This window comes from Botrytis cinerea, chromosome 10, assembly GCF_000143535.2.
Source record: "Botrytis cinerea B05.10 chromosome 10, complete sequence".
Lineage (NCBI taxonomy): Eukaryota > Fungi > Ascomycota > Leotiomycetes > Helotiales > Sclerotiniaceae > Botrytis > Botrytis cinerea.
Window position 1 is genome coordinate 2,353,432 of NC_037319.1, and position 26,858 is coordinate 2,380,289.

The 26,858-nt window shown below is 39.9% G+C and overlaps 9 protein-coding genes across 9 annotated transcripts; 3 read left to right on the top strand and 6 right to left on the bottom strand.

The window, feature by feature from the left end:
• Window positions 1-44: 44 nt before the first annotated feature.
• Window positions 45-1,434, bottom strand: BCIN_10g06120 (hypothetical protein). Its single transcript, XM_024695743.1, has 2 exons — window positions 489-1,434; window positions 45-430 (listed from the first exon to the last, which is right to left on the bottom strand). Exon 1 carries the CDS (start codon window positions 1,088-1,090, stop codon window positions 572-574), a length of 519 nt encoding a protein of 172 aa, XP_024551537.1. The 5' UTR covers window positions 1,091-1,434; the 3' UTR covers window positions 45-430; window positions 489-571.
• Window positions 1,435-1,471: 37 nt separating this feature from the next.
• On the bottom strand, window positions 1,472-3,606 carry BCIN_10g06130 (hypothetical protein). Its single transcript, XM_001547472.2, has 4 exons — window positions 2,534-3,606; window positions 2,291-2,459; window positions 2,129-2,231; window positions 1,472-2,083 (listed from the first exon to the last, which is right to left on the bottom strand). The coding sequence occupies exons 1-4, from the start codon at window positions 3,176-3,178 to the stop codon at window positions 1,702-1,704; spliced, it is 1,299 nt and encodes a 432-aa protein (XP_001547522.1). The 5' UTR covers window positions 3,179-3,606; the 3' UTR covers window positions 1,472-1,701.
• A 6,771-nt stretch (window positions 3,607-10,377) lies between these two features.
• BCIN_10g06140 (hypothetical protein) lies at window positions 10,378-11,719 on the bottom strand. Its single transcript, XM_001547477.2, has one exon. It carries the CDS (start codon window positions 11,280-11,282, stop codon window positions 10,599-10,601), a length of 684 nt encoding a protein of 227 aa, XP_001547527.1. The 5' UTR covers window positions 11,283-11,719; the 3' UTR covers window positions 10,378-10,598.
• Window positions 11,720-12,176: 457 nt separating this feature from the next.
• On the bottom strand, window positions 12,177-13,106 carry BCIN_10g06150 (hypothetical protein). Its single transcript, XM_001547478.2, has 2 exons — window positions 12,509-13,106; window positions 12,177-12,451 (listed from the first exon to the last, which is right to left on the bottom strand). The coding sequence occupies exons 1-2, from the start codon at window positions 12,996-12,998 to the stop codon at window positions 12,354-12,356; spliced, it is 588 nt and encodes a 195-aa protein (XP_001547528.1). The 5' UTR covers window positions 12,999-13,106; the 3' UTR covers window positions 12,177-12,353.
• Window positions 13,107-15,088: 1,982 nt separating this feature from the next.
• BCIN_10g06160 (hypothetical protein) lies at window positions 15,089-16,116 on the top strand. The gene is made up of 2 exons (XM_001547479.2): window positions 15,089-15,341; window positions 15,393-16,116. Exons 1-2 carry the CDS (start codon window positions 15,284-15,286, stop codon window positions 16,031-16,033), a joined length of 699 nt encoding a protein of 232 aa, XP_001547529.1. The 5' UTR covers window positions 15,089-15,283; the 3' UTR covers window positions 16,034-16,116.
• Window positions 16,117-16,136: 20 nt separating this feature from the next.
• BCIN_10g06170 (hypothetical protein) lies at window positions 16,137-17,843 on the top strand. Its single transcript, XM_001547480.2, has 3 exons — window positions 16,137-17,074; window positions 17,126-17,550; window positions 17,607-17,843. The coding sequence occupies exons 1-3, from the start codon at window positions 16,245-16,247 to the stop codon at window positions 17,750-17,752; spliced, it is 1,401 nt and encodes a 466-aa protein (XP_001547530.1). The 5' UTR covers window positions 16,137-16,244; the 3' UTR covers window positions 17,753-17,843.
• An 814-nt stretch (window positions 17,844-18,657) lies between these two features.
• BCIN_10g06180 (hypothetical protein) lies at window positions 18,658-20,940 on the bottom strand (the record flags this gene model as incomplete). Its single annotated transcript, XM_024695744.1, has 1 exon — window positions 18,658-20,940. One exon carries the CDS (start codon window positions 20,938-20,940, stop codon window positions 18,658-18,660), a length of 2,283 nt encoding a protein of 760 aa, XP_024551538.1.
• A 449-nt stretch (window positions 20,941-21,389) lies between these two features.
• BCIN_10g06190 (hypothetical protein) lies at window positions 21,390-22,028 on the bottom strand (the record flags this gene model as incomplete). Its single annotated transcript, XM_001547482.1, has 2 exons — window positions 21,390-21,553; window positions 21,605-22,028. The coding sequence occupies 2 exons, from the start codon at window positions 22,026-22,028 to the stop codon at window positions 21,390-21,392; spliced, it is 588 nt and encodes a 195-aa protein (XP_001547532.1).
• Window positions 22,029-22,947: 919 nt separating this feature from the next.
• On the top strand, window positions 22,948-26,498 carry BCIN_10g06200 (hypothetical protein). The gene is made up of 2 exons (XM_024695745.1): window positions 22,948-23,163; window positions 23,218-26,498. The coding sequence occupies exons 1-2, from the start codon at window positions 23,005-23,007 to the stop codon at window positions 26,443-26,445; spliced, it is 3,387 nt and encodes a 1,128-aa protein (XP_024551539.1). The 5' UTR covers window positions 22,948-23,004; the 3' UTR covers window positions 26,446-26,498.
• The last annotated feature ends 360 nt before the right edge of the window (window positions 26,499-26,858 follow it).

The window sequence follows — 26,858 nt, forward strand, 5'->3', positions numbered from 1 at the left end:
GGAATTGAAAGATATGTACTTTCGTATCAACTAATTTATTGATTTGTGCTGAAAAATTACCAAGTCAAGGTCAGTTCTTGAGAGAGAGAGATATATGCTGAATTCGAGCATCTCTACAATTCTTTCAATAGACAACTTCATGTTCTTCTATCCGAACTCATCATGACTTGCACTCATCCTCAGTCAATTTGTGACTCGGAATACGAAGACAAATTGATGAGCACTATTGATTCATTTTTGGAACATGGAAAATATAGAGATCAATACAAGCAACCCGCTAATTCTTTGAGAAATATTTGTAACAACCCATCTCGTCATCACGTTTCTCATATGAGACTCAATTATGCGCTAATTCGGAGAACCTCCTCAACCAAAAGACTGTCTTAAGGAACAGAAAGAGACCGTATGATGAATTTTGGACATCTCATGCCTACATTCGAATGTTAGGAGAGGCAAAGGACAATGAATCTGAAATTTTGCTTGCCTACTTTTGACGAAAAATCAGCATCGTTGATTGCAGTTCCTCGTGTGCTAGTCATGCATCGAGATTCAGGCTCTTCCCCACGACGAATCAAGAAACCAGCTCAACACCAACAACTAGCTTTGGTATCTTATTCTTGGTACCATCAGACTTAATGCATGTGATAGGATCGCAAGACTTCGCATTAAAGATTTTGACACTACTGACAGGAGAAGCATCTGCTTTCTTCTGAGCAATACTAGGTCCGAACACTCTATGTTCGTGCACAATACCTGATTGGTTGGTCGACGATATTTTTGGAGGGAGTTTAGACCTGGTAGCTTGCGATTTTGGAAATTTGTGTATTCTAGTGACATTGTCTTCAGGATATACAACTCTCAAAAGATCACCCTCAACTTTCAATAGTGCTCTCAATGTTGATTCATTCAAGATAGGTTCAGCAGAGTACTCTTTCCACAACCGACGACCATCACCTCCATTCCAAGAAATAGCATCTTTGAAACGTTGCAACATACTTGGACATTGAGTCTTCTTGGTTCTTTTTGTTGACTTTGTCTCTTTAATGCCTTGTATTTTTTCCAGGGGTTCCAATTCTTTGCCAGGTACCATATTTTGAACCAGGTTGCGTCGGACTACAATTCTTCGTTTTTGGAGTCGCTTTTGGACCTTTGCTGTAAATTAAGCAACGTCTGAGAAGTTTGTAACCCAGCCAGATCACTGGAAGAAGGAAAATTGAAATAACCAAAACGGGAATTAACATGTTCGGTGGGTAGTCCATGCCAAACAATGGATCGATTTTGAATATTAGATCTTTGAGTAGGTTTGGGTTGCACCAAGAAACTAAAAATGTCCTTGATAAGACGCGTTCATTGTAATGTTATGAACAAAATGTGTAGATACCGACTTCGAGCGAGACAAGAGCAATTTTCGATAATAGCTGTGTTGAAGTTATCAAGGAAATAGAATTATGGTTGTTGAAAAGGAAGGCTATGGGTGTAAAATTAACTTGATGCACACAAACAGTAGTAGCATTGATGACTCTTTCCTTCCACATCAATTTTGGTCATCTTTTTAATTTCCAAGGGAAAGAAGGGCTATCTATCCTTTGTGAAGGAGTCTTCTTTTAAGAAGGAAGAAGCGCACGCGATGTAAGCAATGAGTTGCACCTTCCATCATTCATTTCATTGTTATATTCGTCTAGCCCACTTCTCCCAGGCATTCTATCTAGGGTTTTCTCCAAATGGCGCACCCGTACAATTGAATCCCTTAGGTTCTACAACACTATCGCAAAGATACTGCGCTGGTATTGTGTTGTTCACGGTATCCAAAATACCTTCCATACCCTCTATCAGAATACCCGTGCAAGGCGCGGCACCACTACACTGTAGCTCTGCTACCACATCGCTAGTCGCTGTACCGCTCCATGAAGCGAAAGTTATGTTGGAAAGGTTGAATAGTGAGGTATCGCAATTCCCAGTTGCAGAATTGTAGGATGTACACTGAGTTACGGCAATTATACCAGTATTATCATGAAGTGTGAAGTTGGTGAATGAAAGGTTGGTTGCGTGGCCCAAACCGGCGCCTCCTCCGTTCGGAGGGTATCTGGAGTTGTTAGCGAGATTTGAAAGATTGAAGAAGTAGACTTACCCAGTGGATACTCCAGTCCAGGTTTTCATGTAAACTCCATATCGCATGTTGTAAGAGCGAATATTACGAGCGGTGACGTTTTCAATTACTTCATATCTGTCCTCTGTGATGGAAGAAATGGTTAACAGGATCCACTTTATGATAGATATCTGGGAGAATTACGGTATTGACCAATACTCCCGATGGCTACGCCAAGCCCCGTGTAGAAATCACAGTCTTCAATGAGAATATTGGTAGAATTGGCTTTCATAGAGATGGAATCATCACCATTGTCTACCGTCCAGCCACGGAAGGTGATATTATCCGCATAGATAGTATCAGCACCATCGGTCTATATATCCAAGATCAGTCTCCATATATCCATTTAAACACCCCAGTACACGGAATAACCCAAAAAATACTCACATTTAAACTACTAAACTCAAACCCAACCGGTCTTACATCCGTAGAATTCACGTAAATATTCTCCAACAAAATATTCTTTGCGTGAATAAGAGTCATCGTCCACATCTGACTCTGCACAAATCTTAAATTTTCAAATACACAATTCGTAACACCTGTATATGTAATCTGATGAGGCCTCCCCGGATAGTTATTCGTCCCATTGATGAATTCATACCAAACCTCTCCATTTCCATTTAATGTTCCATAGCCATGACCATCCCAATGAACGTTCTCGCCTCCAAAAAGCCATGCACTACTTTGATTTTGATAACCTACAGGAAGAGAATTGTTTAGCCAATATGGAATGTTGGTATCCCACAGTAGTGTACCATGAAGATCAACTTTCACATTGGATAGACCAGTCGTGTTCATGACGGTATGAATGTTGTAGGTTGCGTTTTTGAATACGACGGTCCCGTGGGTGGTGATTCCGTCGTTGTGGCCGCATTCTTCGAAGGCGCGAATTATTGCTGGTGCATCATCGCCGCCGTTGGCGTTGGCCTCTACGACGCATGTTTTCTCCTTAACAAGAGATACCGCAGTGGAAGAATAGGAGGATGCCAAAAGGGGGAAACTTAATGCTGTGAGGAAGATTTGAGACAACATTTTTGTACTGTGTGAAAAGAATGCACCATGATAGACATTACATGACAAGTCTGAGTGTAACTTATGTAGCTTCAACGAGACTTCGGTACAATTCTACCCCGTAATGGGGACATTTAAGATTTTCAAGTATTGGAAGTCCGGTGGCAGGTATATGCGGAGAATTGCGGGGTAATTGTGGCGATCCATGACTTTATTGACCCAGGTACGATGCACGTTTACGAGATGTATTGATGATCGTCCGAGGGGGAGAAATTTTGTTGAATTCACGACTGTGATAGAATGCGAAGAATAGCTGGCGATACGAGTCGCCTTGCAAGAGCCATGTGCTACTTCAACTCTTGGACGAACAGATATTGCTAGCTGGTATAGTCTGGATACTGGGCGGTATGAAAAACAAGTCTCGCTGTCGACCATCGTTGTGTCTTTTCGGTGAAAATGGATATGGAGCATCTCATGGACCTCCACGTCATAGACAGGGTGCATCTCAATAATCGGGACCATGCAAGCTTGCTGCGTTCCACGTCGCCCCCATCTTTCCCATGCACGCACTAAACAAAGAAAGCTTCGGCAATTGATGGCGTGCCTGACGTGCCGAATAAATGCCGGGCAAATCCCCTGCTTCGAACACAACCTTTTGTTGCTGGTTATTCCATCGACAGTATCATCTGATTTGAGATACCGTTTTCTATCGGTGCTTGATACAACTATATATGAACGTCATTTTCAAAATTCGCACTCCAGTTTTCAGCATCCTGATATTTTGAAAACGCACCCTCCCTTTTAAAGAATACGGGATATCATATAGAAAAGAAGCAAACCACCAAAATTGGTCTGTACGGATTCTCTTGCAGCACTTTCGAATTGGAAATTTCAAAACAAACTCCTATATATGCACCACTTTTCATAGAGAAACGATTCGACTAACAAGCACGGGTTATATTTACCGGCGGTCCCTATCGAGGTATTCCTTCCATACTTTGCCCAAATCACATGGCTTGAATGGCTCGAAGAGATCTCTCCACCAACTTTTTTCGATGAGCGGTGAGGCCAATATCGTTGAGCAACTTATCGACATATGGAACACTGCCGAAAGCAGCAAAGTTTGCACGTTCACCATATGAGAGATACTCAACCTACACCAAGAAACTCCGTCCGCAATTCCCTTTTCTCTTTCTTCGATTGAAGGTAGAATGATTCTTTTATGAAAGTAAGCTACCACCCACATTGATTGAACTTCTGCAGCAAACATTTGATTACCTGCCATAATATGGTTCATGAAAAGAATCCAATCGTCGCTCACTGGTGCGATTTCATTGTATAATCGGTATGGAGTTACGTCAATACTCTGGTGAACATGGTTGGGAATATTTGCTAGGAGTGGATGTTTCCTCCTCAGTATTTCGTCGGCTTCCATGGTAAGAGGCTTCCATTTTGCTGTTACCTCGTGTGGATCACTTTCATCATTGTGAGGTAGATGGAATTTCAGAAGGAGATCAGCATCACAAAATTCAATTCCGAGTTTTCAATCCGTCCCACATAGAACTGCATCGCAAGGGAAATGAGAACCATCTTGAAGGTACAGTGTCTTATTGTTAAGTACCTTCACCTCGTCACGATATGTAGTAATATCCTCGATGTGCAAGAAATGGAACTGAATCTAAGGTGGTGTGATAAGAATAATGTTGACTTATTCTGTGTTATATTTCAACTTTTTGAAGCCTTTAGTATTCTTCATGCATCATAATTTTCCTTTTTGCACACCGCAGTTTCCAAGGCAGAAAAGATTCATGTTATAGTTGCTACACCTCTTAACGCACTGCGAGGAAACCATTTATCTTGGTTAAAGAGGGAAGGCTGGAAAGTCCACATACTTCTTGATTGGGCCGCCTCCACGCCATTTTTGTGAGGAGTCTTCAGGCCCATAGGAGCAAGAACCCCAGAACCAGTACCCGTCCTTTGAACGATATAGGAGACTGTCTTCCCAAACGCAGTGCTTCATGAATCATATCAGCCGAAGACTTCCCAGCGCCAAGCACTGCAATGTGTTCGATGTCTTCACGGGCGATGACATTTGATTCTCCAAATTGTTCAGAGTGTAGTACAATTTTCCCAAAGATTTCTTACCATTTAATTCTGACATGTTTGGCAGAGAGTCGTCATTATTTGCAATCAATGACTTGCTGGTAACAAACGCTATGAAGTATTGTGAGAGTCACCGCAGGATATAAAACAGGTGCTTATGGTTTTCAGTTCCGCAAACCGAATATTGATTCATTAAGTGTTGCGCGAATTCCCACACATATGCACATTCCTCGGCCATTGTGCACTGCTGGCTGATGAAGTACTATCTTTCAAGATCGAAAGACTGGTAAAAACATCACAATGTGTCATAAACCTAGTACCAAGAGGCTTTGCAGCTATCTCCATGGCTTTTACTTTCCTAGCACCAAGGATCGCGGCGCCGATTCCAGCCACAGCGAAAGAGAAGTTCCTGTAGATGGATATCCGGAATCATAATCACATGTGTTACCATTGTGTTCTTTTTCTTGCTATTCAATGGGCTCTGTTGGAGAACAATGGGAAATCTCAGACGCCATTGGAATGTCGATTGGAACTGCGACCTTTGCCGTTGCTTTGCTCTGGATCAATAATATCAAGGAGAGCGAGCGCTAATCATGCAAAGCTTCGTGATCATCTTACTATTCTTGTTCGTGCCATATTTCGGCTCTTTTACGTCAAATATCTTGATACGTGAAATCAAGAAGACTAACATTCCTTCTTAGAATTTCTGGATCTTTCAACCTCTCCTTTCATTATTTGTTATTGTATTTTCAAGCTGCCAAGAAGTTTCAGCTATATATTCCGGTACCTGTCTTAGTAATAATAGTAGCATGATGACGGAAAACTGGTTGATGTGATTGCAAGAAAGTGGGGCAATATTTTTAGGATGGAGAAGGTGGGTATGTGGAGATGATTTGCGATTTGGGAGCATCAGAAGCGATTGATGAATTTTTGCAGTGAAATTCTTCACCTTATCTGTACTATTCGGGATATTAATGGGTGATGGTAGCAGTATAATACACATAACGAACGTCCTTTGTGGACTGGTTTGTGGATAAGTGTCGATTCATTTTGAACTTAAGAGCTCAAGGGGAGCCACGAATAATATAGATCCAAGTGATGGCTCCTATAATCAATACGGCAGAGCAAGCAAGACAGCTTCCAAAGATTAATTCCTTGGATCCTAAGCAGAAGAGGACGACCGGATGGTACCTCCTCATAGGTTATATTACATGCGATTTGATACTACTAGCAGGTTTTTACTGATCACGGCTAATCACTATTTAAAGCGTGCAATTTTATAAATAGAAAGTCATGATGGAAATCACGAACTCGGTATCCGTTATAAAGTCTTAACAGTTGTTCAAGGATGACTGACATCAATAGTGGACCTGGACATTGGAAAATTATACGAATTGAAATCTTCCACACATCTGCCCTGTTACCAATGCATATCGCATACAATATACAGGCTTTATCTTTTCTTGTTTATTTCAAGGTCCACGAAAGGAATAGTTGTCTCTAGGGTCAACCGCTGGTTTATTACAGATCTTACCGGGGTGCAGACTTCAACAGCTGAACTTCATGGATAGCGCGATTCGTTTCGAAGCAAATCAAAATCAATGAGACGTATTTAAGAAATATACCTATGTACAAAGGTCACATCAGTATTCCTTGTGTATTTTGTGCCAGGTCAAAGAAATTTCCACACGGGCTCGCGTAGACACGTCAAAGATAACGTTAGCATTTCCAGGGTTCCGGTCCACAATATCCGTCTAAATTGTGATTCCGGTCAAGTTGACCTGCCAGTTTGGTTACTCTTGTAGTCTCTGAAGAACAAGGTCTGATAGAATCTTCTTAGATCAAGTGATCATCAAATCCCCCAAGGCCGCTTGTTCGTTACTCGAATATGCTCAGGATTCTTTTCACATCTCTGGCGAAAAGTGAAGCTTTTTGGGGAGAAATTTATTGTGTATCAAAAAATTCCCGATGGATCTTTGTGTAGTCATCAAAAGGAGTCAATATAGCATTCTTTCGGACAAAGACTTAATCTCATCTAGCCGCGGTGGAAGTCTTTTTACAGGACCATCGAGTTTGTCAAAAAGTATATTGATCACCGTCTTAACACTGCTGGCGTCTATCATCTCAGGAAATAGTGGTTATGTTATTGGAAAACATTGGGCAATAGAAGGAAACTAAAGTTTAATACATTGTAAGCTGATTTATATGTACTCCCAAGTATACGCTTAGCATTAATTCCAGGCTAGTTATCAGTGTCCCCGTCACTTTCGAATATGAATTCAACTTTGCTGAAGCCCCTTCAAACCTCACAAACCAACGATGGGACTCTTTTTTCCCAATGAATGGTGGCTTCTTTGAACACCCCCATGTTGGACCTAATCATGTCGTTTTTGCTGTCTTTCATCAGCTTCACTGCCTGGTAAGTGACTCTAAATTTGTGAATGTATAGTTCATAGCCAAGAATAACTCTGAATGCTTGAAATTAGGACGGAATCCACAACGCCTATTGGCTTGTTCGCAATGGGAGCCATTCAGAGGGAGGCCATTCCAAGCATGCTGGGTATTCAGCAGATACTCATATTCGTCATTGCCTAGAGTGTCTTCGGCAAAGTATTATGTGCGCAGCTGACACGACAATCGAGCCTGCGGAAAAAGCATCAGAGGGCAAGGCTGGCGTACGAGGATTTGGTTCTCAACACACGTGTAAAGATTTCCATCAATTAGTGGAATGGACTTCTCGATGGGAATGACCAGTCGGATAGATTAAGTCAATGTTTCAGATACGCACAAACTATGTTTCCTTCCGCCTAGACTTCCGTGGGACACATTAGAAACTCGTGTTTCTCAGCAGTTCTAATGCTGTCATTACATTTTCTTCTTCTGACACTTAGAAGCAGCATAATTCCTTGACCGACTGCCAAGATAGCAGTATTGACACAAGCCCATGCCATCCAAGGGTACTATCCCATGAACATTGCTGACTGCGATCCAGGCTTCCATAAAGCGTGGGGTCGAACCAATTTCAATGGCCATGAAATGGTAAGAAGGAGAAACATGAATAATTGGATACTGAGAAAGAACCCATAGAAACCGCAAGATACACCTTCTTAGTAGTTGGGCTGATTGATGCAGAAGGTAGATAAATGACCATAGCAAAACATCAAAAAATTTAGCTTGATCTATAAAAGATTATAAAATTTATCTTCTAAGTAACATACAAGAACATTGTACAAGCCCACTGAACCAGAACCTGGGAGATATAAAACCAATCACGATAAAAGGGTCGTATCAGATTGCCGTATCGCATATCTGGTGTCGAATTGAAGAGATAGTACATGGAAATAGTTTGTACCTGAGTCATTAATGTGATGATGAAAACGCTTGCGCCTGAGAAGCAAGTTAATGAGCCCAAGGTGAGCGTGAGCCGATGCAAAAGAACGCAAGAAATGAATGTCGAGACAACCAGGAGCCTAGAAGTAGAATGAGCAACGTATTAGCTAGTGATCTAACATGGAAGCTTTGGATTAAACTCACAAAATGTAATTGTGTGAACGATGCGGATGACTTCAATTCAATTACCACTGTAATATAGCTACTGTATTAAAGCCCTAAGCGAATGCGAAAGAGACTAGCTCTTTCAGTAAGTCTTTATAAGACTTACTGCTTTCCATACGTAACTAGCTCTTCAGATAGAATACAATTAGACATACAGGACCTACGCAATTCGTGGGTGCTACGTCTTCCGTATCTTTATTGTACCAACAGTGATAATCTGGGGCAGCCATGATTCCCATCATTTTGGGGACAGAAAACAGATCAAAGGATGTAGAGTTCATCAAATTAAATGTAAGATTACGTGAGAATCTGGACAAGATTTCAATATAGAGGTTGTCTTTTTGTGTGTGATTTTTTTCCTGATCAAGATGAAGGCGATAAAATGATTACAAACGATAACTGAGAAGTATTAAGATATAAGTAATGTTACTCAGCCGTAGGACATGGTTGTGGCAGCCTTGCATATTCTCAAGTGAATACAATGATCAACCAACGATACTTTTATACTCATCATCCAGATTCTCTAAAGTACTGATTTGTGTCGTGATATTGATGATCATACAGAAGGAGCTGTATCGGCTAGCGCAGGCGCTAGCTCCTACCTATAAATGTAAATAGCTTTACATAGTAAATGTTTAAGAACGATTACAACCATAATATACTAAAGTACTTTACACTTATCAACCAAGTTGATACCAACAATTTGGGAATGAGAACTATTATTATTCATCAATGATATGGATGTCATTAGAGAAGAAAATAGACGGCAATTTGACGTGGACCTTGACTGTGTACAGAGCTACACCTTCTCTTGCTCATCTTGCTCACATAAATTCCTCATTCTCTTCGATCATATTGATTTTCAGGTCAAAACCTAGTGCATTTTTGTAACCTTCTTTTTCCAAAAATCTGAAAGGCAGTATGAAAAATTAATCCAATCAAGTAACACTCATGACCCTTAAGCAAATTATTATCTAATTATGAATGTCCTGCATGTTGTCTAAGAGGTGAGAGATTCAGTGGGGCATTCAAAATATAGCCGGTCAAGATCGGCCCACCCTGGACCCTACATGCCCCCTTTCCGAAGCCGAGAGATCTTATCGGTGGATCCACTCCGAGATATCAAGAAGAAAAAAAACTTTCACAAAACTTGATAATCAAGTTGGCTATTCATCCACACCTTCTGCCGAAGTTGTCTTGATAATTTCCTTCTGATGTAGAAGATTTCAAAAAGAATATTATTACACATTAGCAAGTCCCAGTTTCGATCTGGGGACCTCCGGGTTATGAGCCCGGCGCGCTTCCACTGCGCCAACTTGCTTAACATTTGATATAAGTAGCACTAAATTTATAATATATATTCCATTGTTTCAAGCGGACTGACTATAGAAGTAAGTGGTCACAACTGAAGGAGGGTCAGAAATTTTTTCATTGGGGTTAATAAGTAGGAAGGAGGGTCACTATTCGGGATGATTTCGGGATGATTTCGGGATGACTTTTAGGTTTTGATTACTCAGTGGCTTTGATGACAAACATTATGTGGGAGTCGTGCTGAAACTCAATGTTATGTGTTTTCATTCTTACTAATTTTAACAACATCAATACCATCTCCTACGCAGAACAGGATGGTATTTTACGCATCAAATCCTCGTGTAAACGCCACAATCCAATTTTGCTCTCCAAGAAAATAAAGTATTATCAAACATGCTAACACATTTTTCACTCCACGCCGTTTGATGAGTGATTCAAGACCAACTCATTTATTCATTTGCTCATGAATAACTTAAGAGATAATAGTGATATTATCCGAAAGTGGCTTGCAGTTCATTGGAATAGTAAGAACGGGCGATAAAGATTCAATCGACGAACTGTAGCGATAACCAGTGTTGAATCCAAACAGTTGACCAACAGTTGAATTGTATTTTTCAGCCAGATCTTTATAGACACCATAAGTGAACTGAAGTGGTTGAACAGAACACTCGGAAGGGCTACATTGAGGTAATTTCATTCCAGTCCCAGCGGTAATGATTTCATCGACAGATGAAACACCGAGCATGGAAATAACATCGGCTGAGATGGCAGAAACATCGATGTTGAATTTCATGGCGATTTTGGTGACGGTATCATTACGCACAGTAGTGTACGTATGGGGGCCCCCATAAAGACATGAAGTTGTGTCTTCTGAGGCAGTAAGAAGACAGGATTCATTATCTGGATTACAAACTTCGGCGGGAATGATCAACACGAAGCCGGTATCGATGTATTCAGCATCTGGCATTCTGCTAGCGCGAGCAATATCACAGACTCCACGATTGGTAGCGGCAGCAATGCTGAAGATAGTGTCGCTCTCTGTAACAGTCCAAGTGGAAGCAGTGGTGTTGAGACTTGCGGTGCTACAGTTTGTGTCTTGGGCCAAGGCAATGGATGCCAAACCAGATAAGAGGAGGTTGACTTGAGTGATCTTCATTATGATTATTGAAGACGATGGACAGGAGCTTGAGATGGAGTATGTATAAGAAGAGACGATTTAATTAACAGCTGGGTGAAGTGATGAAAAATCGGGAGCAATTGAAACTTTTTATAGCTGGAACATTAGCCCATGTATATAGACTGACTGTCTCGATATTGAGGCGTATTATAATTTGCAAGTGCCGTGTCTACTAAATGCGGTATCGAGGATTAAATGGGGGTGTTGTGGATATCCCGCGGTCAACGAATGTAGATTATTGAATGACGTTTGCATTCCCAAGGGTAGGGGTGCGATAAATTGATCTGTCAAGACCATAGCCGATTTTCTCTGCTTCCTCTCGAATTCTCGTAGTTTAGTTTTCAATTAACACAGCACATGTAGTGCGTATACCCTTGCTACATATGCTTGTATACATCAAAGATATCTATGTATCCAAGCACAAAATAAACAATCAAAGTCTGTGCCCGCTGAAACAACAAAAAATCGGACATTTCAAATGTACCGAGACACTGCTTTCATTGAACGGGTACGCCCGACAGATAATCCACAAGGGACCTTGAGGTCAACTCACAGTCGAGTCATCGTAATGCATTATGAGTTTAAAGTATAAGACAAGCATTTGAAAGTTCCGCGCGAGAATGATTGTGGGTCACCCCGCAATCATTGCTTTAAGAATTGGGGTGTCTCGGTACCGAAATTCTTGGCTGAACGCATCAGGAAACAAAGCTGTCTGATCTTAATAATTGAAGACTTGTGTACGAATGCAAGTATCGGTGATTAGCTGCAAAAACTAATTCCCATACCACTCCAAAACATTTTCTTGACAAGCAAATAACCGTGTAACTTCCTACATAGGGACTTTATCGATATCTCCGTGATCTTTTCGGACAATGGTCGGTGCGAATATATTTCACATACGAGGAATTGACTATTGATTGAAAGTATACACAATTAATGTATTAGATACACGTTTATTGCATCCTATGGTGAATCGATAGTAAATTATACATAGTCAATAATACATGCATTCCACTATACTTCCTGAATTGTGAACATTGCATTCTCTTATTACTTCCCCCATGTCATACCCAATCTCTGCCAAAAAGCGAACCAACTCCCTGCCTCGACATTGCCAATTGCAGATTGCCACCCAGCGGCAAAAGAGCCTACGGTGAGAAAGTATTAGAACGTAACTTAACAAGCGATCAATGTATGTAACATACCTTCAAGGGGTCCATCTAAAGTAAATCCAAGTGCGTGAACCGCCCAAGGTGCAGCATACATGAGCAGACCAAGAACAAGGAGTGTAAGCGCAATAGATGTAAGAACAGGATGGTTGCGAACAAACTCGTCGACGGTACCCTTGGCTTTGTCGAATGCCTCCTTGACGGCTCCAGTGAGATTCGCACTTTGCCCTTCCTTGATTAAAGATTCCAATCGCTTGAGCAGAATTTTAGCAAGCCCTTCGTACCAGAGACCATCGGCATGTACCAGCCCGCTGTCTTTGACGATATTCTTAAGACGAGTTTCGAGGTCGTCGCCTAACTTCTCGGAAGTAAGTAATAATGAGAGGAGGGCTTCGGCAGTCTCTATCTCTGTTGCATTGGTATTGATTAAAAGCAGTTTATTGTCATATATGGCCAAAGATGTCGTATCTTCATGATAGTTATTCGAGCCGAAGAGGCAATCGACGATCGCTTTGTACATATCCATTGTTATACTCAGTCTTTTGCAACGCAGATTTCTGAAGCAACCTAGATGATATATTGCGTCGCCTTATTCCAATGGAAGTCAATTACTGTATGGAAGATAAAAGTCGACGGATGGAGAAGGAAGAAGAGGAGGCAAGGAAGAGAAAGCTGTTTACAAGAGGCGATCTTCTACCCCGCACTTCAAGCTCGGATCACTAGTTTGAGAAGCTCTTACGTGAATCTGTATTCTATCACACTCCCTGTGGTGGCAAAGTTGATATTTTAAAAAGACTTTTTCAGTATAAGTCATTATAAAATTATTGAAGATTTTCTTGTACTAATGAAGTGGCCGCTTCGTCAATCACGGATTCTGCCCCCACAGGGTTTCTGACTGTTGGTAACAAATCTTTGTGAAAGCCTGCAGCTGCTAGGGGGGTATTAAGACCTATACTGGAGTTGATTCAGAGGAAGAGACTTTTGTCTACTCCATTCGAATATTGAGATGAGGGGCGGGATGGTGTAAATTTCGAGAAATTGGGCAAGGCTAAGTTTTTGTGGACAAGGCTGAGGCTAAAATGTTACAGCATTTGAGATTGGCGCCGCTTACGGACTACCGCATCATGACTAAGCGAGACCCCTTCATCAATTTCTTCTTGATAACTACCTACTAGGTATATACTAAACACAACATATAAAAGCTGTTAATGAATTTCAACACTACTAACGTAGCGTTCAAAGGTAAATTCTTTACTTAATACACACTTCTCACTTTTATCTTTCGCAAGAATACAAATATATCCACGTCATTATTATCAAAAGGCGTGAAGAGGTTTCATGGTGCTAACTAAGACACATATACCTACCTAATACGTATACTCTCTCAATGAAGGATTCGTATCTTCAATTTATGTATAGGAAGCCGTTCAAACCATACGCCTTCACTCACATATGGCTATCTTAGCTCTACTTTTCTCGGCCTTTTAAAATATAGAGTGACGGACTATATTAACAACCCTTCATCTAGTCTCGGTACTTGGGCGAAAGATTGAATCCATTGAATAGGTAAGACCCTTTAGTAATCATAACTAGAGGTATTCGACAATCAAAGGAGAATAAGCGAATATCAGAAAGAAGAAACAAAAATGGGGAAGAGCGAAGTGAATAGTTCGGAGAGGGAAACACCACTTGCGCAATTTTGAGACTATAAATACCTTTCTCCATTACATCTTCTGATTGAAGAATATTCAAAATTCTTTTCTGATATTCTTATCCTCGTTTGAAGATAAAGGCTGCCAACGTGGTCAATTATCACTCTGCTGTCAGGACTATTCTGGAAAAGGCTGGTACTAGGAGTAAAGGGAGAAGGCAACAGTCTACTTGGTGAATGAGTCGACATATTCTTACTCTGCTGTCAGGACTATTCTGAAAAAGGCTGGTACTAGGAGTAAAGGGAGAAAGCAACAGTCTACTTGGTGAATGAGTCGACATATTCTTACTCTGCTGTCAGGACTATTCTGAAAAAGGCTGGTACTAGGAGTAAAGGGAGAAAGCAACAGTCTACTTGGTGAATGAGTCGACATATTCTTACTATTCTAAGAATCACAACAATACATGGTAACGATATGATGATCATCCGGTCTTCCTCTACTCCACATTACACCAATTCAAAAATGAGATGGAGTCCATCTCCTTAAACTTATATGAGAATAAGGAATCAAGTCTTCGGATTAAACAATACGTTGATAAAGGCAAGGTATAGTTCGAATATACACACTCGAACTATCTACCCCTCCTCCTTGTATTCTCACCCTTTATCATGTCTCGCTTACCGATCCAAATACGGTGCGAAGTATTGTTACATGAATGATCTGATACAATTCATTAGTCCTAGTACTATTGGAAACATTTACAAGTACATTCAGATAACAAAAGGTGGAAACCAAAAAATCTAAATCTATACGCATCACGTGGTCAAAGTTACATTTCTTCCGTCTGAAAGGGAGGTAGCATATACTTATTGAAAGTTCAATATTGTATATCCAGGAGGTCTTTTTCAATCTTTGGACATCTAAGGAATCTTTTATTGAAATGATCTATCTTTTCATGTCATGTGGAATATGAAGTGTTAAAATAGAAGGTGCCAAAGTTGGTCCTTCCCAAATTGTGAGAATAGTAAAGCTCTTCATGAAGAATGATTTCTTGAGCAAAACAATTCTTCCTTCATACACCATCAGATATTTCAAGAAGTTAAAGAGCATTTCGAATATTTAAAACCTCCCAATCATCTAAATATCTCATATTTCAAATATGTCATCATCAAATTCGAGAACCCTCATGAAAGAGCTTATGGACACAATTCAGAAGCGTTAGTACAGCTATCCGATGACATTTGTCAAACAAAAATTAATCAATGTAGTGGAAACCGCCCATAATTGCGAAGTCGATAACTTAACGCGGGAAAATGAAAATTTGAAGGGGGAGATTGTAAGACTCAAAGCACAAATACAATCGTCTACCCCTGGCGCCGCCATTAATTTCCGGCATGCCTCTGAGGTCTCTCTGTCTCTGTCATCTGAAGAGGCGACGCAACCAATCTCGTCACCCCCATCTTCACCCGAGTCAGACAAGCCCTTTTCGTTTCTCCGCCCTTCCAAATCAATTGACAACCCCGAAAGATTCGCGACCTGTTGGAGTCTTACTTCAACTCAAGCTACCAAGATATCTCAATCAATGAAGTCCTTCCACACAATGAAGGATTCTCAAACCGTAAACTCTTCTCAAACATTGAAATCTTCTCAATCATTGCAATCAAGTCATGGTTTGAGTAATCGACTTACTGGTCCGAACATCGATTTGCCAAGACCGGTATTCAATCTCAAACGAAAGGCAATTACATCTACACCAGAACGAAAGGATAATGTGGATGAGGATGATAAAGAGAATGAGGAGGATCTTACATCATTACCTCCTGTAAAGTACCGTCGATCAAAGATTAATTGGGATGAACAGGCTAGACAACCTTCATGGAGTGATTTGGAATTGAAATCAGATGAGTAGATTGATTGAGGGAGCATTTGATATGCGTTTGTGTCGACGAATGAAATTTGCGGGGTTCCTTGATGGTGGGGTAGCTTTACGCATCGCAATTTTTGCCTATCTAGCTGTCTGATTTTAATCATCTGCATGTCAATCACCTTAGCTGTTTACCTTGTATTGAATTTACAGCCATTGAATTTATGCTACCAGTTGCCTTCAAATTACTCCAACCATGGCCTCACAATTAAAAAAGATTCCAGATTCCTTACCACCACGACCAAAACCAAATCATGAAAATCCATACAGTATTCCTTTCAAAGCGCAAGGACTACCACCTCAAGCTGCAGACATGCTATTTGCAATGGATCAAGGTCTATATTACTTAGCTTTAAGTATTTTGAGAATTGATGGTCGAGGTATTGAATTCGATAGGAGTGTCTTTAAAGAATCGCGTTCACCCATCGAAAACATTGTCAACGTTCTATTATCTATATCGAAAGAGACCCTACGCCATGCGATCACTGGAAAGCTGCACAACTTCATCGTCCATTCCACTGCGGACTCAAAATTACCTCGAAATCATCGAATTCCTCTACCTGGTCCCGAAAAGTCACAAGATCGACCAGTTGTTTATTCATTGGTACATTCTGATCATCGAGGGAATGCACCAACCAAGCTTGAATACCTTGAAATTCTGAATACTATGGAGATTTATAATACGACATATTATCGAGAGGACCAATGGATAGACGCCGACAAGTCAGCGCGTGAAATCGATTCCGTGAATCCGATGATTGAGGATAAAGATTGGAATGGCAAGAATCGAGATAAAACAATGTTGAAGTGGAACAATGCTGTACACCCAAGACGATACATCACTTCCACAAATCGAGGACTCATTACCAGGTTCATTTCTAAATTGCGAGAAAGATTAGAGTCCATTGAAGATATCGAGGAAGATGAACCATTGAAGTGGTCATTGACTTATACAGGTTGGACTCAACAAGAAGCTAGAAGAGCTTATGAGCATGGTAGACATTATGGTGGAAGTACCATAGCATAGTAAGTAATCTGGATTCATGACAAGAGTTTATGATAACAGTTCCATATTAGCCTTCTGGAAGCTATAATGTGGTATAAGTATCCACGTAAGAGATATCTACTACGAAGTCTTACCATAGCCAATGTTGCGGACGTTGAATCAATTCGATTTGCGGAGCATGTCATATCAATATTGACAGGCTCATATTTTTCTTGTGGAGGTCTATGTGGTACGATTGGTGGGGATAGAGCTAGTGAAACAAGAGCCAATAACAATTGTACAGAAGAGACATGGAAGAACGGTACTAGAGGTCTACTCAAACAAAATGTTTACGGACCAAATAGAGAGGAGTTGGAGAGAGATTTGTTGGAGAGAGAGCTTTTGGAGATGTATAATGAAGAAGGCTCGGAATTTCGAATGGTGAAGGAACAAGAAGAATTACTTGACCAGAGTAAAAAGGATTTGCAAGATTCTTGTGAAATTGCACACGAAGCAAGTAAGTCACTGATTCCTTCATCCAAATCATGTAACAAACCCTCATCATTGTTTTAGTAAACTTGTTGGCTACCAACAGAATTACGCAAATGGAAAAATATCTAGATGTGAATGAGGTCTTGACGGAGATAGGTGCATTAAAAGGACTTAAAGAGAGGACAAATGCATTATTAGGGTTTGGGAAAACGTCGAAGAATAACTGAATGTTATCAATCCTTTTAAGATTCAATCTCTAGTTGAATGTATTTTGCTCTAAGCTTGCAGTTCAACTATTTAATATCAAAAATTTGAGCATTTGCCTGTATATTGAATTGGTAAAGCTGAGCAATTTCTCTAGTCTTTGTTCCTCTCGTTTCTAGATAGATTTCTCTCGAGAAACAAAAAGTTGGGTAAGCTCAAGCGACCGGCTCCCGCGCTTCGGTTTTGAAAAAAATGAGACAACGACAACAACATTTGAAATCGTGAACATTATCGATTGTGGATGGCAGATCAGAATACACTCATACTGCTATGTTAGATTTCGCGGCGACATCTGCGAGATTGATGCAAAGATTATTCAATTAAATTTCGTTTGAGGATTCACGACGAGACGGATAACCACTTCCACAAGAGCTCGGCAGCGTCAACATCGGGGGAGTATATACGACACCTATTGTAACCTGGCTGATGAATTCATAGCAAAGCAGATCCTCGAGTATTCAAGTCCAGAATCGTTCGACGAGCACCGCCATCTCAGGAACACTGCATGGCGAGCAAGTACCATCGGGATTGTAGAGCCGTCGAAAACAACAGCTTCTTCGAAGAGTCCCGACAGCGTAACCTTTCTCTCACATTGCACAAACGACTACCTATTACTCAAGATTGAAAGGAGGTCGAGCAACCGGCGTTGAATTCACAAGGCATATTGACGAATCAATTTCAGACATACCTTTTGCAGAGGTTACGAATCAAACTATACCGCATTGAACAATTGATCGGGAGGAGAGACAGATGGATACATTTTACTGTGATCGGATCGCCAGCTCATTAATATTCATACAAATTCCCATTCAATGCATTCCAATTCTTTCATTTGAATGGTGAATATAAGCTAATCCCACCTGCCCAATCACGAAGTCTCCCTAGTCTCATTCGACAGACCAAAATTATAGCCACACTTGATATGATATAATTCAACTGCCTCTTGTATGCACCTCAAATGATTTGACGAGAAATACTCCATTCCATCACCTTTTGTTTCCATCTTATAGGGAAACCAATTCTTTGAGAAATCTCCTTTCGCCTTGTAGTACAAAATCATGCCATCCTTCGAGTTTTCCTCAGCCGTCATAACAAAACCATCCATTGATAAAGTCACTAATTTTTCCTCCCGGGTCCAGATATACTCAAATGGCTCCGATATCTTATTTCCAACACAGGTTCTCAATATCGCAATCCGATTTTCCTTGTGAGAGGATATAAAAACCGAATCCTTGGATTGTTGACGAATGAACTTCTGAACAGGTTCATGTGATAGGAATCCAATCATATCCATGAAGGCCTTGTCTCTCAAATCTTGAATAAGACTGAAACTTGCTGGCTGGTTGTTGGCGATCATCTTCATCATGGGATTTTCGGTAGGTCCTTTGGAGATGAAGTAAAAGAAGCAAATATATTCGACAACCTCCCAATCATTCATTGGATTTCCCATCTTCCCCAAGATTACCATGTTATGTAGCACCCACCATAGACCATCCTCACTGAGGTTATCTGTTCTCATTGTAAGATTTGCAATAATTAGAAATAAGCTTGCTCTAGCTATTCCAACCAGAGGACAAAAATTAATAATGTTTTCCAACCAAAATGTGAAGAATCTATTGGTTTGAGGATCTGAACAGACATTCACAATCGATTGTAACTGCCCCGATAACCACAAGACGTGATATTGGGCTTGTTCCTTGGCGTAAATGGATTGATTTTCGAATGAAAAGTTCCTTGGCATACTATGGAATAGAAGAAAAATATGTTCCTTGACTGGAAGATGCGGTTTGAATGACATATTAAGAAAGTCGTCCGCAATGGTAATACCGTAACATAAAGTTTTGAACTTGACCAACCTTCTTTCTTTGATTCCGTCATAAATTTGAATGTCTTGAAAGTAGATTTTAACATCAGCGGCGGATATTTGTTGGTTGTAGTTGGCGTTGTATAATAAATGACATTTTAATTGGTTTGATGTATCCTCTAAATTGTCCTTTAAAACCACAAGATTCTTCAATTTTGATGTGAGATCGTCAGTTTCTGTGTGTAGATGAGAATTCGTCAGTCGAGTACTTTCTAAATCCTTCAATAGAATATCTATATCTTGTTGAGAAGCTGGCGAAGAGTCCGAAGAATTTGATGGGGAAATTTCCTTCGATGGCGAGGTCTTTCGATTGTAAGCTGGAACTTGTATTGTGAGTGTCTTTTTGTCCCGAGTTCGACTAGATGATGGTAGTTTCACATCATTCTTGCTGTTGCCGGGTAATGAAACATCTTGCCTTTCAATAATCTGAGTAGGCAGCAAGACCGTTTCCTCCAATCTTCTCATGGACGATATCTTTTCAGGCAATCTTTTGCATAGAGGAATATCGTTGGATGAAAGTTGTATTATTTTCCCGGAAGAAGTAACCGGATGCTTCGAAATATTTCGTCTCAAACCAGGAGAGCCCTGAATTACCGATGAGATCCTCTGCTCTTCTCGCTTTCTTTTCATCTCATTTATCATGTCTGAATTGGAAGTAGTGGAAGCCAATTCTTTTGATTTGACCTCCTTTTTTAATTCTTGAATTCGTTGATGTGTGGCCTCCATTGCATTGATAACGTGAGTGACAGTTGGCTTGATTTTGCCATCCATTCCCAGAAAATTCACACATGCCTTAATGATTGCAGGATCAATAACATACGGCAGGTCTTGGGAGGATGTCTTGGGTCCAGAAGAATCTGTTAGAGAATCCAAAATAGATTTCACCAACTCTTTTCCAGAAATTTCTATCAAAGTAGATAAAATACTTTTTATCTCTGATTCCTTCGCTCTATTGGCTTCGATCTTTATAAGATCCAATTCAACATTGCATTTCTCACTCATCTGTCCCTTCTCGAATGCCAGTTTTGATTCCCGAACAACATTCTTGGATGACTCTGCAAATGATGTTGTCAAATCGATCTTTTGTCCAAGACAATCCTCGATTTCGGAAATTTCCTTCTGAGCTTTCTCTGTCCACTCATGCAATTCTTCCTTATTGATGGAACCTTGTATCCTCAAAAGTCTTCGATATCTGGGTATAACATCGTAGGCAATCTTGGCTTTCTCTTCTCGAAATTTCCTTACTTCATCCAACGCCCTTGATTGAAAGAAGTTATTTGGAGGCATAATTAAATGGACGGAATATATTGAGGGTATTGAAAGATGTGAGTGGAGAGTCTTTTTGTTCATTCCAATGTCGTCGAATACACTGTTTAAATCGGAAAGAACACAAACTCTCGCTGACCGAAGAATTTAATCGATACCAAACACTTGACCTTCTCAATATAGAAGAATGATTATGGTCAGAATACTTGTGAAAGTCACAAGAAATTTTGAATGAATGAAGGTTGCAAGATAGTCAATAGACTAAAGGTCTCTCTCGAGAATTATTCATCTGTTGGCATCAATCAACCTTGGTGTTCACATTGACTTCCATCCACGTGATTAATTCATCGCCCACCTCAGCAAACACCATCACTATCTACCTCCCATGCATACCCACCAGGATTCGTAAAAGTCATAAAAGGCGTAAAGTAAATAATATTACTTCATCATTCATCATTCGTCACTCGTATTCAACGTTTTCGATTTGCGGGAAGGGTAAGAACAGACTCTGGATCATCCCCCATAGCTTCCTGTTCAGCTTCATGCTCTGGTGTAGGAAGAAAATTGTGACTGTTCACATGAGACACATCCATACATCCAGGATCTGTTGGAAACATCCACTCCCATCCGATTTCTGATATAATAATTAGTAAGGTATCAAAGTATATGGCATATGATTGCCTACCATCAAACCAAGATAGATGCATTAAAGCAACTGATGCATAGAAAGGGGTTGTAGTATGACGAGTGCTTAGCTCTAAACTCTCTGCAATCGTAATGATTTCATGGAATCGCTGATTATTCATTCGTCTCTTATCCTCCCAAGATTGATTTTCGTCTTCGGTAGCAAAATGGTTAATACGTTTCGCCATGTCTTGATCGTGAATCCGGTTGGTAACCAGCCGAAAGAATATTTGTTTTCCGACTTCTTTTAGAGGTAAACTGTGGATCTCATTATATATGAACCAAATTTTAGAATCAGAAAGCTTTAACTTCGGATCGAATCTGGTCATGATCTTGTTAGGATCTCTGGGACGATACATATACTTGGCTGCCATAGACGAACCCTTGAGTGGTACGTAGACTTTGGGATCGTAAATTGGAATCATGATTTTGAGTAGACCTTTATCTTCGCATGTTAGTAATGATATTTAAACCTATCCACTTGACACTTACTTGGCACTTACGTATATACTAACGAAAGGAAATTATGTGTCTGATTTTCGCTTGCTAATATACGATAGATGAAAGGATAGTGGCAAGTTGGAATTCGACAATCTATTGCCTCTATAATCGTATGAGGATAAGAGTTATTTTATAGTGACAATTTCATGTAGATTATGTTCTTCATTCTCCCACGAGGATAGCGATGTGGAATTAGATTGTATGAAAAAGTAGGATATAGGTTACAGAATCTTAAAAGAAAACCATTTATATTTACAGTCAAGACATAAGCGAAGCAGAACTAGCCCTAAGTCTAAAGAATGATATTTGTTCGCTTAATTTATAATCAAATGCTACACTGAGGGGGTAGGGTAAGTTGGCAATTCTCGCTGACTATAAATACTTCTTCTCCCCTTACCAGTTACTCTTCACATTCTTATCCATTACATGTTTTCTCATGAATCAAGATGGAATATCTTATTCTTGTACGAGAATAAAGACCAGATGCGAGTGTCCAATGAATCATTCAAGTAAGTAAGAGAAATGTCCCCCTATTGCTTGCTGTACTAACCGATGAGGTAAATTTTGTCACCGGTCAATCTATGTCCATGACAAGTAATTACTTGATTTCTTGTATGTTGATACAATTTACCTTCTTTGTTCGCATACGATTATAAGAAATAGGAAAACTTCAATATTTCTATATTATCCTCATGCGATGATGAAGGTCTGTCAATGATGGCGATGATAAAAACCACGTGACATTTCGGTCACGGGTACCTGGTTGTTCCTTCCACAACTGTTCCTGTCTACCAAAATTCCAACTCCGCGATGCGCAAACTGTTCTCACTAAAACATCTTCTCGAAGACACATGAACACATTTATACTTCCATATGACCTTCAAATCGTTTTATTAAACCATGGATCAAAATCCCATTCAGATGATAGCTGAACGATCTCAGTTCTTACGACAACAACATTTGGAAAGTTTGGTCGCACCGGTAATAAATGCACAAATCGATTCATTACGACGTATGAAGAAAAAATTCGAGGAAAATCAAGCAAATATAGAGAGAAAGGTTGACGATTTGTCTGGAAAACTCAATGAAAATCAAGCAAATATAGAGAGAAAGGTTGACGATTTGTCTGGACAACTCAATGAAATCATCAACTTGCATAAGTTCTTGGCAGAGAAAGTCGAAAACATAGAAGAGAACATTCCAAAGGAGATTGTGCGGCAAAGTAGATTTTTGAATGAACCATTGATAAATGCCATCGGCCATCTACAACAAGCATTTACTTCAACAAATGATGATGTTAAAGTGGTAAATCACAACGTCATTGCAGGACTTGGTCGTATGGAATCTATTTACGACAAAGCTGTTCTCATTTCGAATCATACCAAGGATCTGATCAAAGAGTTCAAACCCGTTTCACCAGATCTAAGTAGTCAAAAAAGTTTGAGGGAGAACATCGACGATACATTGAGTAATACCAAGAAACTCATCACCGATATGGCAGGCAACAAATCATTTTTCAATACCATAATTGAAACAAATCGAGAAGTAAATTATACGAATACAAAGACGCTCTCAGAATCAATCAATCATGTTGCAGAGAACATCGAAAAAATCAACGATATCCTTCCAAAGATCTTCACTCAAACAGAAGCCACAGGAAATATATTTCCGAAAATCCAATCACTTGTCATCGATAATAAAGTTATGAGCGAGAAATTGCCGAGTCTCTTTACCAATACCACAATCATTTCGGACTCGATCAAAGATCTTCATATAAAGTTGGGGGTTGTCCAAGGGAATGTGGGAAAACAATTTGGTGACTTCCTCAAGAATTTAGAAGGAAAGATAGATGGCATACCTGCAGCTACGAAGACTAAGTTCGATCCTTCTCTCGACGACCTTGTGAAGAAGGTGGATGATATATCTGATTCTGCGAATACCAAATTCAATATTTCTATCGAAGCTATGACGAAAAAGGTGGATGATATGCCACAAACTACGAAGATTGAGATGGATAAATTTTTCCAAGTGTTGACGAAGAAGCTGGATGACATTCCCCAAACCACAAAGAATGAGCTGCATACTAACTTTGAAGCGTTGAAGGAACAGGTGGATCATGCAATGAAGAACACAAATATCGAGCTCGATAACTCTTCCAATGTGTTGACGAAGAAGATAGAAGATATAAAACAGGGTACGAAGACCAAGCTCGATGAATGTTTTAACTATCTTGCGAAAAAGGTAGACGAGATCCCACAGAATACTAAGACTAGTCTGGATAGCTCGTTTGAAGCTTTCACCAAAAAAATGGAGGAGATACCTCTAGAATTCAAAAGTTCTTTTGATGCCACAAAGAAGAACATTGATGACTTTCCGAGTAACCTTAGAAAGGAATTTGATGAGTCTTTTGATCTAGTTCAGATAACTGTTGATAGGTTTCCTGGTATCTTTCGAAAAGAATTCGACGAGTCTTTTGCCGTACTTAACACAGCTATGGATGGGTTTCCTGATGCCATGAAGAAGAACATTGATAGCATTCCTGGTATCCTTCGAAAAGAATTCGACGAGTACTTTGCCGTACTTAAAACAGCTATGGATGGGTTTCCTGATGCCACGAAGAATAACGTTGATGGTATTACAAGTGGTCTACGCCAAGAATTTGACGATTCAATAGGAGAATTAAAGACAGTCATCGATCAATTTCCGGACACAGTGAAGACGATTTTCAAGGAGCTTTTAGATGCTGTGCAACAAAAATTCAAACAAAACGATCTCAAGGCAGAAGAACTTCGAAAACTTCGAGAAGATTACGCTAAATTTCAAAATCATATTGAAGAATTGACATCTAATGTGCAATCTCTCGTCCCAATCACTTCGGAGGATTACAATACATCAATCACGGAAGCATTCGATAAGTTCCAAAAAAGTTTCAACAATTCTTTCAACGATCAATCAAATCAAATCAACTTGGCCAATACAAAGGAAGCATATGAGTCCGGTATCAACACATTGAAGACAGAATTTGTGAAGGTGTTGGACGATCACACTGATGATATGGCGAAAAGACTTGATACTTCAATTACTGATTACAAGAATGACGCAAGTAAGAAGAGGGAAGAATTATCCGAGCGGTTCGAAGAAACTTTGAGATCTATCGCGGTATCTATATCACAATCAGATATTGAAGGAAACATCCGAGAGCATGCAGATCGTGTCATTGAGGTCGTTCAGAGATTGCCAACATCTGAGCAATTAATCTACCACATCTCGGAAGCCTTAAAGGAAAAGTGTGAAGAAGTTGCTTTTGAGTACCACAACGTTACGAACGCTACAATTTATTATCATGCCTCAGATATGATGGAAAAGATTCAACATCTTCTGGATAACATGTACCCTAAATTCTGGGATGCTAATGTTTTGATGGCAAGACAATCAAGGAAAGACGTTATTGAAGTAATTGAGAGAATTGTACCAAAGGAGTGTGGTTCTGTCAAAATTGCTTTGTCTAACAAAGTAGATGAATTTCTTAATCAGTCAAGGGAACCAACCACACCTTCAATCAAGACTCCAATGTTTCGCCCAATACCGCGTTGGAATTTTGATGAAATTCAGTTTAAATGTTCGGAATTGGAACTTGGTGAACGTAGCCATCCATCAAATCCTTCTACCCCAGTACCGATTCAGAAAACGAAATTGCCAGATGGTTGGTCTCCCGATATCATATCAGATGATGAACATTTCGAAAATTCGATCCATTCGTCTACACCCATAACATTCACGCATCAATTACCGCCTGCGGCACCTCAATTATCACCTGGTCCACCTCAACTATCACCTGGTCCACCTCAACTATCACCTGGTCCACCTCAACTATCACCTGGTCCACCTCAACTATCACCTGGTCCACCTCAATCATCACCCGGTCTACCTCAAGTATCACCTGGTCTACCTCAATCATCACCTGGTCTACTGGATCGACCATCAAAGCGACTTCGGTCAGAAGAACCATCTTTTCGCTTGATGGATATCGGCTATGCCTTTTCAAAGGGTAAATCTAGAAGGAAAAGACCGGAAACTCTGAACGTCAACCTACCCGAAAGAATTATACAACTCATTCTTCAAATAGATAAAGAATTTCCAAAGAATCGTGTAAATTTCATTAAATTGAGCAAGGAAGTGAATTTGTGTTGGGTTACTTATGTCAGAGACTTAGAAGTTATTGAATGGAACAAGGAAGGGGAATGTGCGAATTGTCTTCAAGCTAGAAACAGAGGAGAGGAAATTACTTGTTTTGATTATGAATCTTTAAAGACTATTCGTGTTTACAAAGAAGGTAGTTAACATGGGGGCGAGATGCGTATTGCTCAAAGAAATTAACTTAAGCTTGAAGTTGATTGCTTGATTGATATACATATTCATGGAGATGTATTATGGAATCTGTCACCTCGCTAAGAGAGCTCATTTTAGCTATCTAAAATTGCTTCATGTATGAATTGAAATGAATACTCAATAATAATTTGATTGTTGCTCATGCCTATGGTGGAAATTGTTCAACAAACTCAACACTTCTGTTCTTTTCTCATGATGATACATGCTATTGATTTTCTAGTTTTATCATCTTGTCCTACCATCACTATCATTTCCGACTTATATAATTCATCGATGCGAGACTTATAGACTTTGCTCTAGTATTCTTCCACATGGAAGTATAAAATCCTATGTAATTATCAACCCCCTTCCTATTCCAAAGCTTC

Excerpts from the sequence above, each read along its gene's own strand:
- BCIN_10g06120 (XM_024695743.1), bottom strand. The coding sequence starts at position 1,090 with ATGGTACCTGGCAAAGAATTGGAACCCCTGGAAAAAATACAAGGCATT.
- BCIN_10g06150 (XM_001547478.2), bottom strand. The coding sequence starts at position 12,998 with ATGGATATGTACAAAGCGATCGTCGATTGCCTCTTCGGCTCGAATAAC. Across the intron at positions 12,452-12,508 it reads TTTAGATGGACCCCTTGAAG|GCTCTTTTGCCGCTGGGTGG; the intron begins GTATGTTACATA and ends TTCTCACCGTAG.
- BCIN_10g06170 (XM_001547480.2), top strand. The coding sequence starts at position 16,245 with ATGGCCTCACAATTAAAAAAGATTCCAGATTCCTTACCACCACGACCA. Across the intron at positions 17,075-17,125 it reads GGTGGAAGTACCATAGCATA|CCTTCTGGAAGCTATAATGT; the intron begins GTAAGTAATCTG and ends GTTCCATATTAG. Across the intron at positions 17,551-17,606 it reads TGAAATTGCACACGAAGCAA|TAAACTTGTTGGCTACCAAC; the intron begins GTAAGTCACTGA and ends TCATTGTTTTAG.
- BCIN_10g06200 (XM_024695745.1), top strand. The coding sequence starts at position 23,005 with ATGGATCAAAATCCCATTCAGATGATAGCTGAACGATCTCAGTTCTTA. Across the intron at positions 23,164-23,217 it reads AAGCAAATATAGAGAGAAAG|GTTGACGATTTGTCTGGACA; the intron begins GTTGACGATTTG and ends ATAGAGAGAAAG.
- BCIN_10g06160 (XM_001547479.2), top strand. The coding sequence starts at position 15,284 with ATGTCATCATCAAATTCGAGAACCCTCATGAAAGAGCTTATGGACACA. Across the intron at positions 15,342-15,392 it reads TATGGACACAATTCAGAAGC|TGGAAACCGCCCATAATTGC; the intron begins GTTAGTACAGCT and ends TAATCAATGTAG.
- BCIN_10g06130 (XM_001547472.2), bottom strand. The coding sequence starts at position 3,178 with ATGTTGTCTCAAATCTTCCTCACAGCATTAAGTTTCCCCCTTTTGGCA. Across the intron at positions 2,232-2,290 it reads CGGGAGTATTGGTCAATACC|AGGACAGATATGAAGTAATT; the intron begins GTAATTCTCCCA and ends CTTCCATCACAG. Across the intron at positions 2,084-2,128 it reads TGGACTGGAGTATCCACTGG|ATACCCTCCGAACGGAGGAG; the intron begins GTAAGTCTACTT and ends TAACAACTCCAG.
- BCIN_10g06140 (XM_001547477.2), bottom strand. The coding sequence starts at position 11,282 with ATGAAGATCACTCAAGTCAACCTCCTCTTATCTGGTTTGGCATCCATT.